At 32.2% G+C, this 13,545-nt stretch overlaps 1 protein-coding gene across 1 annotated transcript in view; it reads right to left on the reverse strand.

The window, feature by feature from the left end:
- Positions 1-1,100: 1,100 nt before the first annotated feature.
- The window catches only part of e (nonribosomal peptide synthetase ebony), a 913,052-nt gene continuing 900,607 nt past the window's right edge, over positions 1,101-13,545 (reverse strand). Inside the window, exon 11 of the mRNA XM_089595875.1 lies at positions 1,101-1,410. Coding sequence (XP_089452001.1) covers positions 1,261-1,410 — 150 coding nt within the window. The 3' untranslated portion in view covers positions 1,101-1,260. The remainder of the gene's footprint in view (positions 1,411-13,545) is intronic.

Consider the following 13,545-nt stretch of genomic DNA (forward strand, 5'->3'; position numbering starts at 1 on the left):
CTAATCATCATATGAAATTTTATTTGTGATGGCTTACCACCTCCTGAGTAAAACTTAAAAATTAGAACAATAGGTATGCTGATCCGCAATTTGAGAGCTGCTGTTAGTTTATTCACCGAGAGCTCATCGACTGTAACGAGCGGATGAGATCCCCTTGGCCCCGCAAGCGGTGATGACCGTGACACGATTCTAAGAAGCGTAGTCGAAGCGAAATTGGTGACACCAATGAGTGGCGTCAGCATTTAACTTCTGACATCATCTTTGATGCTAGTTAAGGTAACGTGTGAGGCACGAAGCACCAAGTATTACACCCTTGACTCGGTTAATATATATATGATCTTACAGGTTGAGGAGTGGCTCATTGGGGTAATGATTTTAAGCACGCTTCATAATACATAGCAGTGGTATGGTTTTTTTTAGATAACTAATATAACGACAAATGTGAGTGAGCGTCAACTTGTGACAATTTTACATACAAAATAAACGATGTAATCTAAAAACATTTATTCATTGCCCTGTCCTTCATAAGGGAGTCAGGTAGGCAAATTTATTGCTATGCATACTAATTTCAATAACTATTAAGGCCTGTAAGAGACGTGTAAGACCACGGTAAACAATAGATTATTTTGAAAAAATTTGAGCTGAAAATTGCAGTTTAAGGCCACACGCACAAAGTATGTCTGTTCACTAATAGTTCAGGAGAAGAAGCCGTAGGTAATATCTTGTTCTGAAACTTGAACGTATATGTAGATATATACTTTGTATTGCGATTAATAGTTTTTTACAAATTTTATATGCTCGAAGCTTAGTTACGGAGAAATCTATCTAGAGTAATATAAAATATTTCTCTCATTGCTTAGAATTTACGTATATTTTTTAATTAGTTACTCTGGGCAATAATAATGATAAATAAACTACAATTATAATTTAAAATATAATGGCTTTCAATTTTATTTATTCAATAAAAAATCATGTATTTTATAGTTTATAAACATAAACTAGTACTTGTGGGCTTCATAATCTATGATATTTTTTTAAGAAACAGTAGTACCGATGAAGTGCAATGCGAAGCTTCCTAATCAAAACAAAACTGATTTTTTGAAAGTAAAATGAGAAATGTCGTTTCAAATGATATAGTTAGTTGTAAATTTGAATACATTATCACAGAAATTTTATAGTAATTCCATGCATGGTACACTGTGACTAGTTTTAATAAAGTATCAATTATGTTTCCTGCACTATGTTAACCTTAAACATTAATTAACTTTTGTAGATAAGTTCTTTCCATGAGACGACTGCTCTTTGACTGTCTGGAGCTTTGGCGAATGGTTTAAGTCCATCAGATGTTATGTAATGGTTCACTTGATAATCAAGCAGTACTTCATATTTAAATATTTCGGAACCTAGTTGCTGTAAAAATAAAAACAATAAATATTTTAATACGGGTAGTAAGAATTCATACTAAAAATTCTTAACGTAAAAATTTTTATAGTAATGAAATTATTGTTCTATTTGAACACACACACACGGGCGTACACATGCTCCCTTTTTTTTTGCATACAAACCCACCAACACACACAGACAAACACACGCACAAAAATCTTCTCTTGAGATGTTTTGCAATCATTAACTATCTTCTTATACTTCTAAGCTCTTGAAAAAAGTCTGACTACAATATAATAAGAACGATTTGTTAATCAATCTAAAGCTTCAAGGCAAGTGAAGAAGCAGTCAAGATATCCTTTTTTTTACAAGATTTTATTAATGAGTCCTCATTTAAATAGAATCGTTTTTTTTAATGTTATACCGACCCTTGATTTGCATACTCACATATGTCTTTGCCTCTCAGAAAAACCAATATTCCTACCAATAACACTTAATCTTAACCCAAACTACACCAGTCTGCATTTTAACGAATCTGGCTAGATCTAGACTTATCAATATCTTTTTATAGCCGTCACTCACATAGGAACCCTTCTACACACCTACTGACCCTAAGTTGCACTACCCATATTAGATTTATTTGGGAGTAGAGCATCAAATGAGTTAGGTAGTTATAATAAATAAAAACCTTTTGGGTTAGTAGACAATATTTTATGAATTTCATTATCTTATGATAACTCCGTTACCACTATCGTTTCTTACTCAGATAATAACCAGAATCTTTAATTACTTAACTTGAAACCTTTATTAAAATGTTGTATTTGCTCTCATTTAAAAAAAAAGTTTAACTTATAATTTAGCAAAATATGTAAATCGGAGGATTTTTAACACTTGCTTAAAAAAACTAAAAGAATTTTAGTTGAATATGATATGCACGCTGCGTAAGACGTTCAGAACCCTTAAGCTTTTGTAATAGCGAAAGGTATGATTCATTAAAGTATAGTTTTTCTTGTTAATGTCATTGCTATCCAACTTTTTGTAATTTGGTTGCATTAAATTTCGTTTTACACAAACGCATCTGCTATACATGTGATTCATGCCACATTTAAATATCCGTAAGTAAAAGTTACGTAACTAAGCTACAACATGCCAACGAGAAATTTGTCGTTAAGAAGCCACTACCTTTTACATAATGACAATAGACAATCGTTACGCTGACGCACTCAAATATCTGTAGCCTGTCATTAACAAAATAAAACTTACTTTCACCACTTATAGTGTAAGCAAACTAGACCAAAAATACCTCTATTTAACATAAATCCAAATTGGGTCAAAAAATTTTTTTTTTGTATGGATTTCGAGCCCAAAAACAAACGCAACTACCTAAGCACTAAAAAAAATGTCGGTAATAGGTCCAAAAAATGATAAAAATGAAAAAAAAAAATCAATTACTTCTAGCGGAAAAGCTAAAATTCAGATGAAAGAACGTTATGCATTAAAAAGATGCGCAGCTTGAAGACAAACAAAACGAACCCTAGTAAACCTAAATCAGTTCTACCATTTTTCTGCAAATTGTCAAAAAATGGCAGTTTCACCCTGTTTTTCGGTATTTTGTAACTGGCGTTCTAATTTACACTTTTAATCTAAATTTTAACAAAAAATTGATTTTTTAACTTTCAACAACCCTACAACAGTTTAAGACAATAGGATGATAATTTTTTGCGAACCGTCAAATAAACAAAAAAAGGTCCTTCCATGAAATGGTTTTGAGAGTTGTTAAACCAGATAGAACCACTTTTCAAATTCTCTTCTCTTACTTAGATTTTAATTTAACTATAGTTAAATTTTTGCATCCCTAATTTTTTCATAAGTATCTTTAAAGTATATCGAAATATAGTGCACATTACCAGCTGTAGCACTGGCTTGGGCGCGCCACTGATTTAGTTCATACCCTCTTCTTCACAGTACCGTTGGGCGCATCATTAATCCAGTTGCTTTAAACTGACACAGTCAGAAAAAATTATCAATATTTCCTGATCAAAGCATTGTGAAGTAATCATTTTTTTTTTTAATACAGAGTAGCTCGTGATAATATTAAGATAGCACGTACCAACATCATTTTTGTATTAAACATATGTGGTGCAAACATAGTTTTCCATTTAATGCACTCTGTTGCTTTGTCTAGTAAATCTTTATAGTTATATAAATGATTATAAAAGTGTTATTAGAGGACACCGTTGTATAAGCAATAGAGAAAACCATGAGTAAGTGTCTAAAAATTGTTTTTAGTAATTATAAAGAAATTTTTTAATTGTTACAATTGCTATAAATTATTCTAGTCTATTATAAATCATCATTATCACTTTTTGGTACGTTATAGATACAGTTAGTAACTAAGGGCAGCTTCAGAAAAAGTAGACGAAAATATGGAAGTGTTAATAATGTTACACTATATTTGTATCAGCTTTATTTACCACTATAATGTTGTTAATATGAGCAATCTTAATACTATCACGAGCTACTCCATACTAAAAAAAAATATCACTTTACAATGCTTAGATCAGAGTTTAGTGATAATTTTTTCTGACTGTGTCAATGAAAGCAACTTGCTTGAAAACACTGGTAGTTTGCGAAACAACACTAGTTTTTAGTGCATTTTTAGAACACTTATGGAAAAATTAGGGATGCAAAGATCAAACTAGTGTTGAATCAGAGAGCAACGTTGGCTCATGTCAGTGATAAACGTGCTTGTCACTAACACAACGATTTTCCAGGGATCGTGGGTTTGATTTCTGGTGAATGCAGATTTTTTCCAAAACTGTTGTCATCGGGAAAAGTTCCTACGAAACCCTGGCTGTTCTGGGCAGGTTTTTCCGTAGGACTTTCCTTCAGAGTAATTCCAGGATTTTCTCCCTGCCCTACAGGTTTTCAGGCCTGGGTGAATGCAAATCAGTGTTAGGGCTATAGATTGGGATTAGCGGATCCGATGCGCCAGGCAGGGATCGCTGGCCTTACCAGCGAGGAGTGATCCCTGAAACATGGGGCTTCTCGGGGGATGTTAAGTAGCTTGGATCCGATGCTCCAACAGAGATCACCGGCTTAACTGGCGAGAAGTAGACGTCCTGAAATATGGAGTTTGTTCTAGGGAAAGGCTACATAGTGTGAGCGGACTCAATGCACCATTGGTGCAGAGAGTGTCAGCTTAACTGGCAAAATGTTTCACCAGAGACACTCGCACTGTGCCCATGAAATAGGTATGATATCAGTAAAAAAATTGGAAATGGGTGTGGCAATACACCCCCACACATGGGTGGTGAGTGGATTGCCTCGGCAACTAAGCCAGTAGGCTGTCACGGTATCCTGGTTTGAAAAAAATTTCTTAAAACTACTGTTTAATTAAAAACTAATTAAAAACAAGCAGTGTAAAAAATGTCTCTATCTGATCTATTAACTTTTTTAGAGCCATTTCTGAAAGGACCTTCTTTTAGTTTATTTAACAGTTTGAGAAAAGTTAAATTCAGTAGAGCTCATTTCGTTAAAATTGCGCATTTCTATTGTATGCTAAACGTTTTTTTGTCCAAATTACAGATTTTCTGTTAAGAGCGGCAAACCTGTTTGAGCCATTTTAACCATTTTTCTCAGACCTATTGCTGACACTTATTTTCAGTCGTTGTGTGGTTACGTTTCTTGTTGGGCTCGAGATCCAAACAAAGAAATATTTTATCCTAGTCTGGATTTCTTCGGTGAAAATGTAGTTTGCTTACACTGTAAAAAACAACTATCTTCATTAGAATTTTCGACTTACTTATAAGCCAAAAAAACTTTTCCAACACCATAAATCTCGTGAACACTACAAAAATTAACAAACTTTCTACGTCATTATCTGATGTCATGGACCCAGAACTGACCATTAGTGTTTGTAAAAACAAATAAATACTTGACATATTAAAAGATTTATTAACTTATAACACGCATCCTCCTTAAACAGTAAGTGCTGTCCGAAAATATTGAGCCATTGCTGTCTTTAACCAACAAATAAATAAACTGTTAACTGACGGCATAGAAATAACTTGAGGTTATTTTAAATCAGATTTTGAATCCTACCCACAACTACAACAGGTCAAAAATTAATATCTTATAAAAGGGCCATACTGGGTAATAAAAGCACAAGTAGGCCCTACGAGCAACCTTGAAACAGCTACTGCTTAAGCTATAGAAATAGAAGGAGAGCTCACGTGCTAGGAACCTGAACGTTCAGAAAAAACAGTAAAAATTTTTACTACTTACAAAGTCTAGAAGGTATAACAACCAAGAAATTAAAACTCCAAAATACGTCACACTAAGCGTACAATACCTGACGCTTTAAATAAGTAAAACACACTTACTTCAAACTTTTAAAAGCTTGATCATTAAAATAAGACTAATTTGAAGAACGAAAAAGTTAATAAACATAAAAAATCACATTTATATGAGGTTAAGGAAAAAAGAGTGATATAAGAACTTTAAAATAAAAAAATCAAGAGCTCAAATTTCGTCAAAAAACCCTGACATCAGAAACTTGCGAAATCACAAGACAATGACGACCAAAAAATCATGAACTACAAAATCACCTGTCATAAATATTTACATTTGAAAATTTACATAATTTGAACCCCTCCCTCCCAAAAAAAAGTGAAACTGCTGATAATAGCAATTACACCATTACAGTCAAGTCAGAAATTTCAGGAACACTTTATCTTAAGTATCTTGAAAAATATACAGAACTCAAACACGTAAAATTTTAACACAAATAAAAGTAAAATGGGAGATTCAATCCTCAAAAGCCTCAAAGTTTCAAAAAAATTCCATGTATTAGATAGTAAAGACCTTGAGTACGCTCAATACTAAGACCATTTACAGAAATTATCCAACACTATGTGCTTTAACCAACAAGGGCTTTAAGTCTAGCACGGACGGATAAAAATTCTTCCGTGACACTCCTCAAAATTCGATGGACAATCTGAATCTGTAATTTAGTTTTTCGAGCAATTAAAAGAAGCTTTATATCTGCACTCTGACCAAAAGTAAAAAAAAGTAACTACTGTGCTTCCTTCAAATAAGTAAGTGATAATTATTACTTTTACTTAATATTGCCTTTCATTCAGAACTGAAGATGAAATAAATCTAAAACTTATTTATACATGCACGTTGTCCCTTAACAGCATTTACTTTTTTCTTCTCAAAAGACTTCTTTAAACTACAACCGTCCTCAGTAAGTACATATGTTTATATTTTGGTAACAAGTTACACTTGGTAGACTTAATACTTCAGAGACTAAAAAAAAATTTTTCTTTTACCCTCTCTTTCTTAAATCTTATTAATCAATGTAAGTGATGATTTATTGCTAATAATCTTTGTTATCCATGTGAGCATTATAAGAATAAATATATTATAATAATTACACGGCTGCACAAAAAAAATTGTCATTCAGACTAGACTGCACGTTACCTCTGCACTTTTGAACGGTGAACCGGATTCTGGATTTAGAATAGACTTATTAACTTTTAGTATTTTCCTTGATGTCAGCCAGCCCCTTAAATCAAGAAAAATTGGCTGTTGAGGATCATATTTCCAACAAAAAAAAAAAAAAAAAAAAAAAAAAAAAAAAAAAAAAAAAAAAAAAAAAAAAAAAAAAAGAATTATAATGAACATAACTATTTTTCACTCCTTTCGTGCAAGTTTGGTAGCTGAGTTGAACTGTAATTTAAAGTACACCAAGCTTTTTCAGTTCTAATTGGATACTCAACAGTCCCTAAATTAAAATAAAACAGTTCGTGACCTACTTTATTCTATTTCTTGTTGGTATAACAAAAAAAGTCCGAATATTATATACTTTTAGTATCTAAGTCTGTTATATTGCTTTTTTATGATTATTATTATTTATATTACTTGACGCAATACCAATCGCCGCAAACTTGGATTTTTAATAGGCGTACGTAAGAGCAGGAGCAATTGATGATCCATGTAAAACGTATCCATCGGGAGTTGTCAAATTTTTTTCGCTCATTATTGTCCCATAAGTATACTGTGTAGTTTGATTATGTTAAGTTAATCAGTACATTCATGAATGAAGTTACTCAGGAATCAAGAAACTTCACGCCAATACAGCTTTTTTTAAGAAAAAGCCTAAACGAATATGTAAAAAGTATTTAAAAATCTCGAGATCCCTAGTTATATCGCAGAAAGTAAAATTAACGTTGGCTCACGAGTAGATGCACTAGAAATTACGGAAAAAAGCAAGTAAAATAAATGAACATGTGAAACATTTTACGTTTAAATTAGATTAAATGCCTTATAAAGGCATTTAATACAATCAAAGATAAAAAAGTTGCAAAGTTTCTCTCGGTGTATAAAGGTCCGTAAATGGTGATAAATATTTTCAGTGATACGTAGCAACTTTACGATGAACGAGAGAATAAAATTCGTGGAAAATTTTATTTAGCACAGCTTAAGTCAAATTATAGTTAATATAGGGCTAGTAAATATGGTACATATGTGTAGAACTCGACCAAATGCTCACTCGAGCAACACATTCCGTTGGGTTGCTTAGTTGAAAACTAATAAGTGCAGCATCGGTCACGTTGGAAGAGTTAACCGTGACAGCATATAATGTTAAGTGTCACGACATGGACATGTGGATTAATCCGCGGATAATCTTAACGAAGGCCTCGGCTTTCTATTTTGGCAATTTTTTTGAGATACCACGAATGTCTGGAAGGCAATACAAGTGTGTATTGGCAGTTAAACCAAAAGGTAAAAAGCAATTGAAAGCTGTTAAACAAAAGAAAAATGCAGTAATCAATACACCACATGCTGGGCCTAACGTTAAGGATATTGTAGACTTAATACAAACTGAAGTATTACACAATTTTGAAGGCCGAGGAATCAAGCCACTAGCTGCCTTGAAGCCCCTTGCACAAGAAGCACGTTCTGCTGAAGAGCATTACCTGAATTTGCCCTCGGGCATGCGAATAAAGGCAAAAGAGGCTGTAATGCCAGATTTGACAACATTCAAAAGCGACATATTGTCATTACAACACGTGATGGGTATCGAGCAAGAAAATGATAAGAAGGCTGAGGACTCGTTTGGACTAATGGATGATTATTGCATACCAAGTGTGAGCGCCAATCTAGACAATATTTTTTTCTTAAACATTAATGACTTTTTATTATGGCTGAATGCTATTCAAATTCTCGGTAAAATGCTATCTTTCAATCATGTGGGGTTTTTTCGTTTTAGTGCATTGAAATCAAGTATACGCACGATGTTGTAACTGCCAGAATATTGATAGGGGTTTGAGTGTCATTAAAATTTTCACAATTGTTGTTGCCATGATTTAACTTTGCTTTATTTTCGAAACTTCTCCTTTTATGCAAAGGTTTTATTTTCAATAAGGGGGCTTATGTGACCTACTACTTTTTATTTCTCGTTAGTATTATAAAAAAAGTCTAAATATTATACACTGATAGTATCTAGAGTGGTGTACTATCGATGTACACCTATGATATGAGTTTTTTTTTAGTTATACTTCTACAGGCGCGTTCTGCTCTACGGAGTAAATCAACAATTTCAGATTAGTGACCTTGAGAAAAAGTGTAACGGAAGTGAATTTTGTTTGTCTTCATTTTCCCCCTTCGCCCCGCTCCTTATGATGTACAACAGTTTTCAAAGAGATTCGAACCCCCATTCTCTTGCACACTAGGCAATCATCTTACCCACGCTGCTATAAGCTAGCCTGGCATAGGGAAGCCGATTACTTAATTTCATCGTACAGTTCGTAATACATTCCTAATATAAATTCTCGTTTACTTTTGGTTTAATTATACATTGTGAAAATAAATGATTTATTTAATAAAATACTTTTTTTGGTACCCATTTTTATCAAAAATTTGAAACTTAGTATATATAAGGAGAGCAGCTTTCATGTGTATTATGGAACTTTTATTTACTTATTATTCATTTGTTTATTTTGGAATGAGTGAATCGTTGTTGTTACAATTTTTTACATTTTTTTCTAATTTTCATATTAACAAAAAAAAATTTCTCGGTACTGTATGATTACAATAATTTATTTCTGTTGCTATTTCTTCTTTCACAAAACTTAGAGAGGTAGAAGGAGCGCAAATATATGCAGCAACGCTGGAAAATATTTTTCTTACGTGGATAAGCTTACATACATACTTCTACTTATACTTGACCCCTTCTTTCATGTGTTATTGCACAAAAAAAAATATGTAGAGCTATTTCAAAATAAAACAGGTTTATCTAAAAGTAATTTTTCATACAAAAAAAATGGGGGGGTTCATACAGATCTTATAAATGTAATTTTAAGTGATTTTTTCATAATGTTGCATGTTAAATTACAAACTTTTAAAATTAAACATGTGAAAGTGGGTACAGTTGAATGATTTGCAATTTTTATTTTGGTATTTCTTATGGTATTATGAGTATACTTTTGATGCTTGAATAATATCTGTCAAAAAAACCTATATGTAGTGAACTTTCTGAAGGGGCATTGGTAATATTGCATCGTACCATGATATATTGTTTACAATGTCTTAGTTATTAAATATTAGAATATTTAGTGAAACTACACCCAGCTAATGTAGGTATACTTCTTCTAATCATAACTGCACTACCTTTGTACACACAATAACGTTTCATGTAAGGTATTTTTTTTTTTTGGTGTTCGAATAAACTCTTGTAACATTTTTTTAATGCTAATATAAAGCTGTTAACCTAATTGTATTGTTTGATTTATTTTGCGAGCCCCGGTGACTAATGCATGCTCTCTTTGTTTTTTTGCTTATTTTTAGCACCAGGAGCGCCATCCTTGCACTTTCAGGGTGCAGAGTTTTTCATTGTTTGAGGGCACGTATGTAAAAAGGTGAAAATTGTCAGTAGTGATTGGTTTCCATATCCTCTCCAAACTTTTTTGATCTCTTGCTTAGCGAGGATAACAAACGTTCGCTTTTTTCCCTTCAATTTCCCACATATTTCTTTGAGACATTGTTAGCTTTTTGTTGCTGTACGTTCGTCCAACTTATTGCCTGTGCAATCATGAATTAAATAAAGAAATGGGCATACGTTACTTTTCACACGATTCTTTTTTGAGCATAAAACATAGCTGTACATCCACGTAGGATCCATCAAAATTAGTTTTAACATACTACCATATCTGGTGGTGAACTTATAAAAAAAAAAGGAAACAAGAAGAAAATACAGGTTTCTTTATCGTACCTTTAAATAAAAGCAATATTTGACTATATTTCTTTTCATTTACGTATACGTGATCCTTATATCCAATTATTATCCATACTTTACTTGAATATTGCAGTTTTTTTTTCTAGAACCTTAAAAATACCTACGACTCACTAAAATTAAACGTTTTAGCATATCTCACAAAAACTCCATCAGACTTTATTTAACTGCTTTTGCTAATATTTGGTTCTGAAATTAGATTCTGGTTTGCAAATGTTTCCAGCATTTTTAAGTCTTTCTTTAAAAGCTGCAAATACCATAGCATAAAATAATCATCGAAACCAGCTTATCCAAATTCAAATTTTAAAACATTTGACAACTTTGGAAAGTTGACATGCAAGCCTGCTTATTCTAATTCAATGTTCTTAAAATATTCAAAAACCATAGGAAGTAAGAAGTTAATTTATTTTATTTTAAACTTTCTATAGTTTTAAGATGTTTTGGTAACTAAGTATTAAAGATAAGCTGGTTTTAATGAAAATGCTAACGTAGCATCAAGCAAAATATGCTGTTTCAGCATATTTGAAAAAAAACTACAATGGACTATATGTCACTACTTTTAAATATATTTGGTTATTTAATTAAATCACTCATGGTTTTAAAACAAACGAAGTACCCATTAGTTTTTTTTTTTAAAAGTTAAAAAGCTTTTTAGATCGTGTGAAATCGTCTTTTTTAATGTATTTTTTTCAAATAAATAACAGTAAAATAGATTTCACTACTTTAGCAATTATTTTGTCGTTGAATTCAATTCATGAGATGATTTTAAAAGTGTAAGATCCAGTTGCAAGAGCCTTGATACCTGATTTTAATGAAATGTTTTACTTGTCACGATATGTCTTGGGTCTCATATCCTGGGCTCCTGCACATCGTAACATGTTTTGTATCTGCCATCCAGGGCACCTGAACGTAGTAACGGTGGGCAATGGAGTAATTCTATAATACGGCAGAGCTTTGGATTATGGCTTCCACGCCATCATGACAAATACACAAAGAGAACGTGTTATGATGCAGGGTGTCAGAATCGTAGTATCAGCAGCTAGTCAGGGTTGATAGAAGGCCCGCAGACTTCGTCATTAAGCAACCGCAGTCCAACGATAGTGGATAATTTGGCCATGGCTAAGCATGTAACCTTAAGAGAACTTCATGGTTATCCATGAAAGAATCCAATAACCCCAATACTTTCTGTTACATTTGCGCTGAACTTGTTGTTAAAAAGTAACATTATTTATTAAGTAATAAGTTAAGAAGAACATTTACAGGGTGTCTTAAGTTTAAAATGATGAAAGAGATTGGCAGAGTTAATACCAAGTTGTATTTGTAGGTCATGTGGTATAGTGTTTTAACGTTATGTTGAACATAAAGACAGCAACAAATTTCTATTTTCTATTCTAATGAAATGAAGTAATTATAATATATAGTTTAGAGTAACCAATGACGATAACAAGTGTATGAAGGATAGGACGTAGATTTCTGAGAACTAGCATAAACATCATACAATAATGTAATTTAAATTTGGCTGTATCAAAATTAGAACTTACCTATGGTGAATGTTGCAAATTTAAATAGCGCCAAAATAGGTTTTGACGTTGTGGGAAAACATAGATACTCATAAGACTTCAGAAATTAAAAACTTATACATATTAACTTATCTTTTTGTAAATAAGACAGCAGTTATATTCAATGATAATCTGGCATCACAAGAAAAAGCCTTTCTCATTGGAGCCTAAATATTTCTATGTTAAACTATTTTTAAATGCGTACAGCGTTGGCATCACCAGTAGCAACATCAATGATTGAATAACTGCATGAACATCAGTTTTTCATTTTGTAAGTATAAGCTCATGTTTCGCGTTAAGAACAATCTTGCAATAGTATGTAGCAAAACCGAATCGCATAATCAGATAAATCAAAATATTAGGGTAACCGTTAATTTAGGTTACAGTTGTTTTGTTTAAAATTTCAAGCTAACGTGAATTTTCAGTCATTAGATTCTGATCAAAACTGAGTATGAGCTAATTTTTTGTGAAGGTCATTAGACCCACATTATAACATTTATCTATTATTATGGCATTTATCTAATACACAATTTTTTTTAATAAATGGCAAATGTATTTTATCATGACTTGAGTACTTGTTGACGTATTACCATTTAATTTCTCTAACCTCCCATAAAAGTTAAAAGAAACGCGTTACGGTGGCAGATATAGGTTTTCATGTTAGGTCAATACATGAGCTTTATTAGTATTATTACGAGTGGTATATGCATATGGTTCATGAGCATGGATCTCAAAGTGTGCAATGGACTGTGTAAAAGTAACGGGTAACTAAATTCTTCGAATCTTATTTACTTTTGATGCAATACAGTAAGGATATGTGTTATGACCAGACTTGTTAAGAGTATGGTATTAACCGTTTTGTTTTAGTGTTATTCGTAGGTCTCTTAGGACTCAGCTTGTGAGCTTTATTTGCTCTTTTTAGTTAAGCAAAACTATTTATTTGAATTTTATAGTTGATTTTAATTAACGCTTCGTTTTAAGTTCTTTCATTAATACAATTCAAAACAGTTATTTTTTCAGAAACAGTACATTCACATTACTTTAAAAAAATTTTAATGTTAATTATATCACTGATAAATAACTTACACCTATCACTGATTGCTGTTACTGCTGCCTTAAAATTCTCTAACATGGAGTAATTCTCAGTGGTTCCTTAAACTACACGAATTACTTTGTGGCCGGTATGATATGAACGCCAAATACAAGTTCAAGTGTGACAGTTAGCTCACAAATTTCGCATTAATTTTTTTAGGAATTTTACAATGAATTTAGAGTGAAATTAAATAATGTGTTAATTACAAT

The sequence above is a fragment of the Copidosoma floridanum genome, unplaced genomic scaffold (genome assembly GCF_036245765.1).
Source record: "Copidosoma floridanum isolate Cflo_tuat_1 unplaced genomic scaffold, Cflo_Japanese_pri ptg000004l, whole genome shotgun sequence".
Taxonomy (NCBI): Eukaryota; Metazoa; Arthropoda; class Insecta; order Hymenoptera; family Encyrtidae; genus Copidosoma; species Copidosoma floridanum.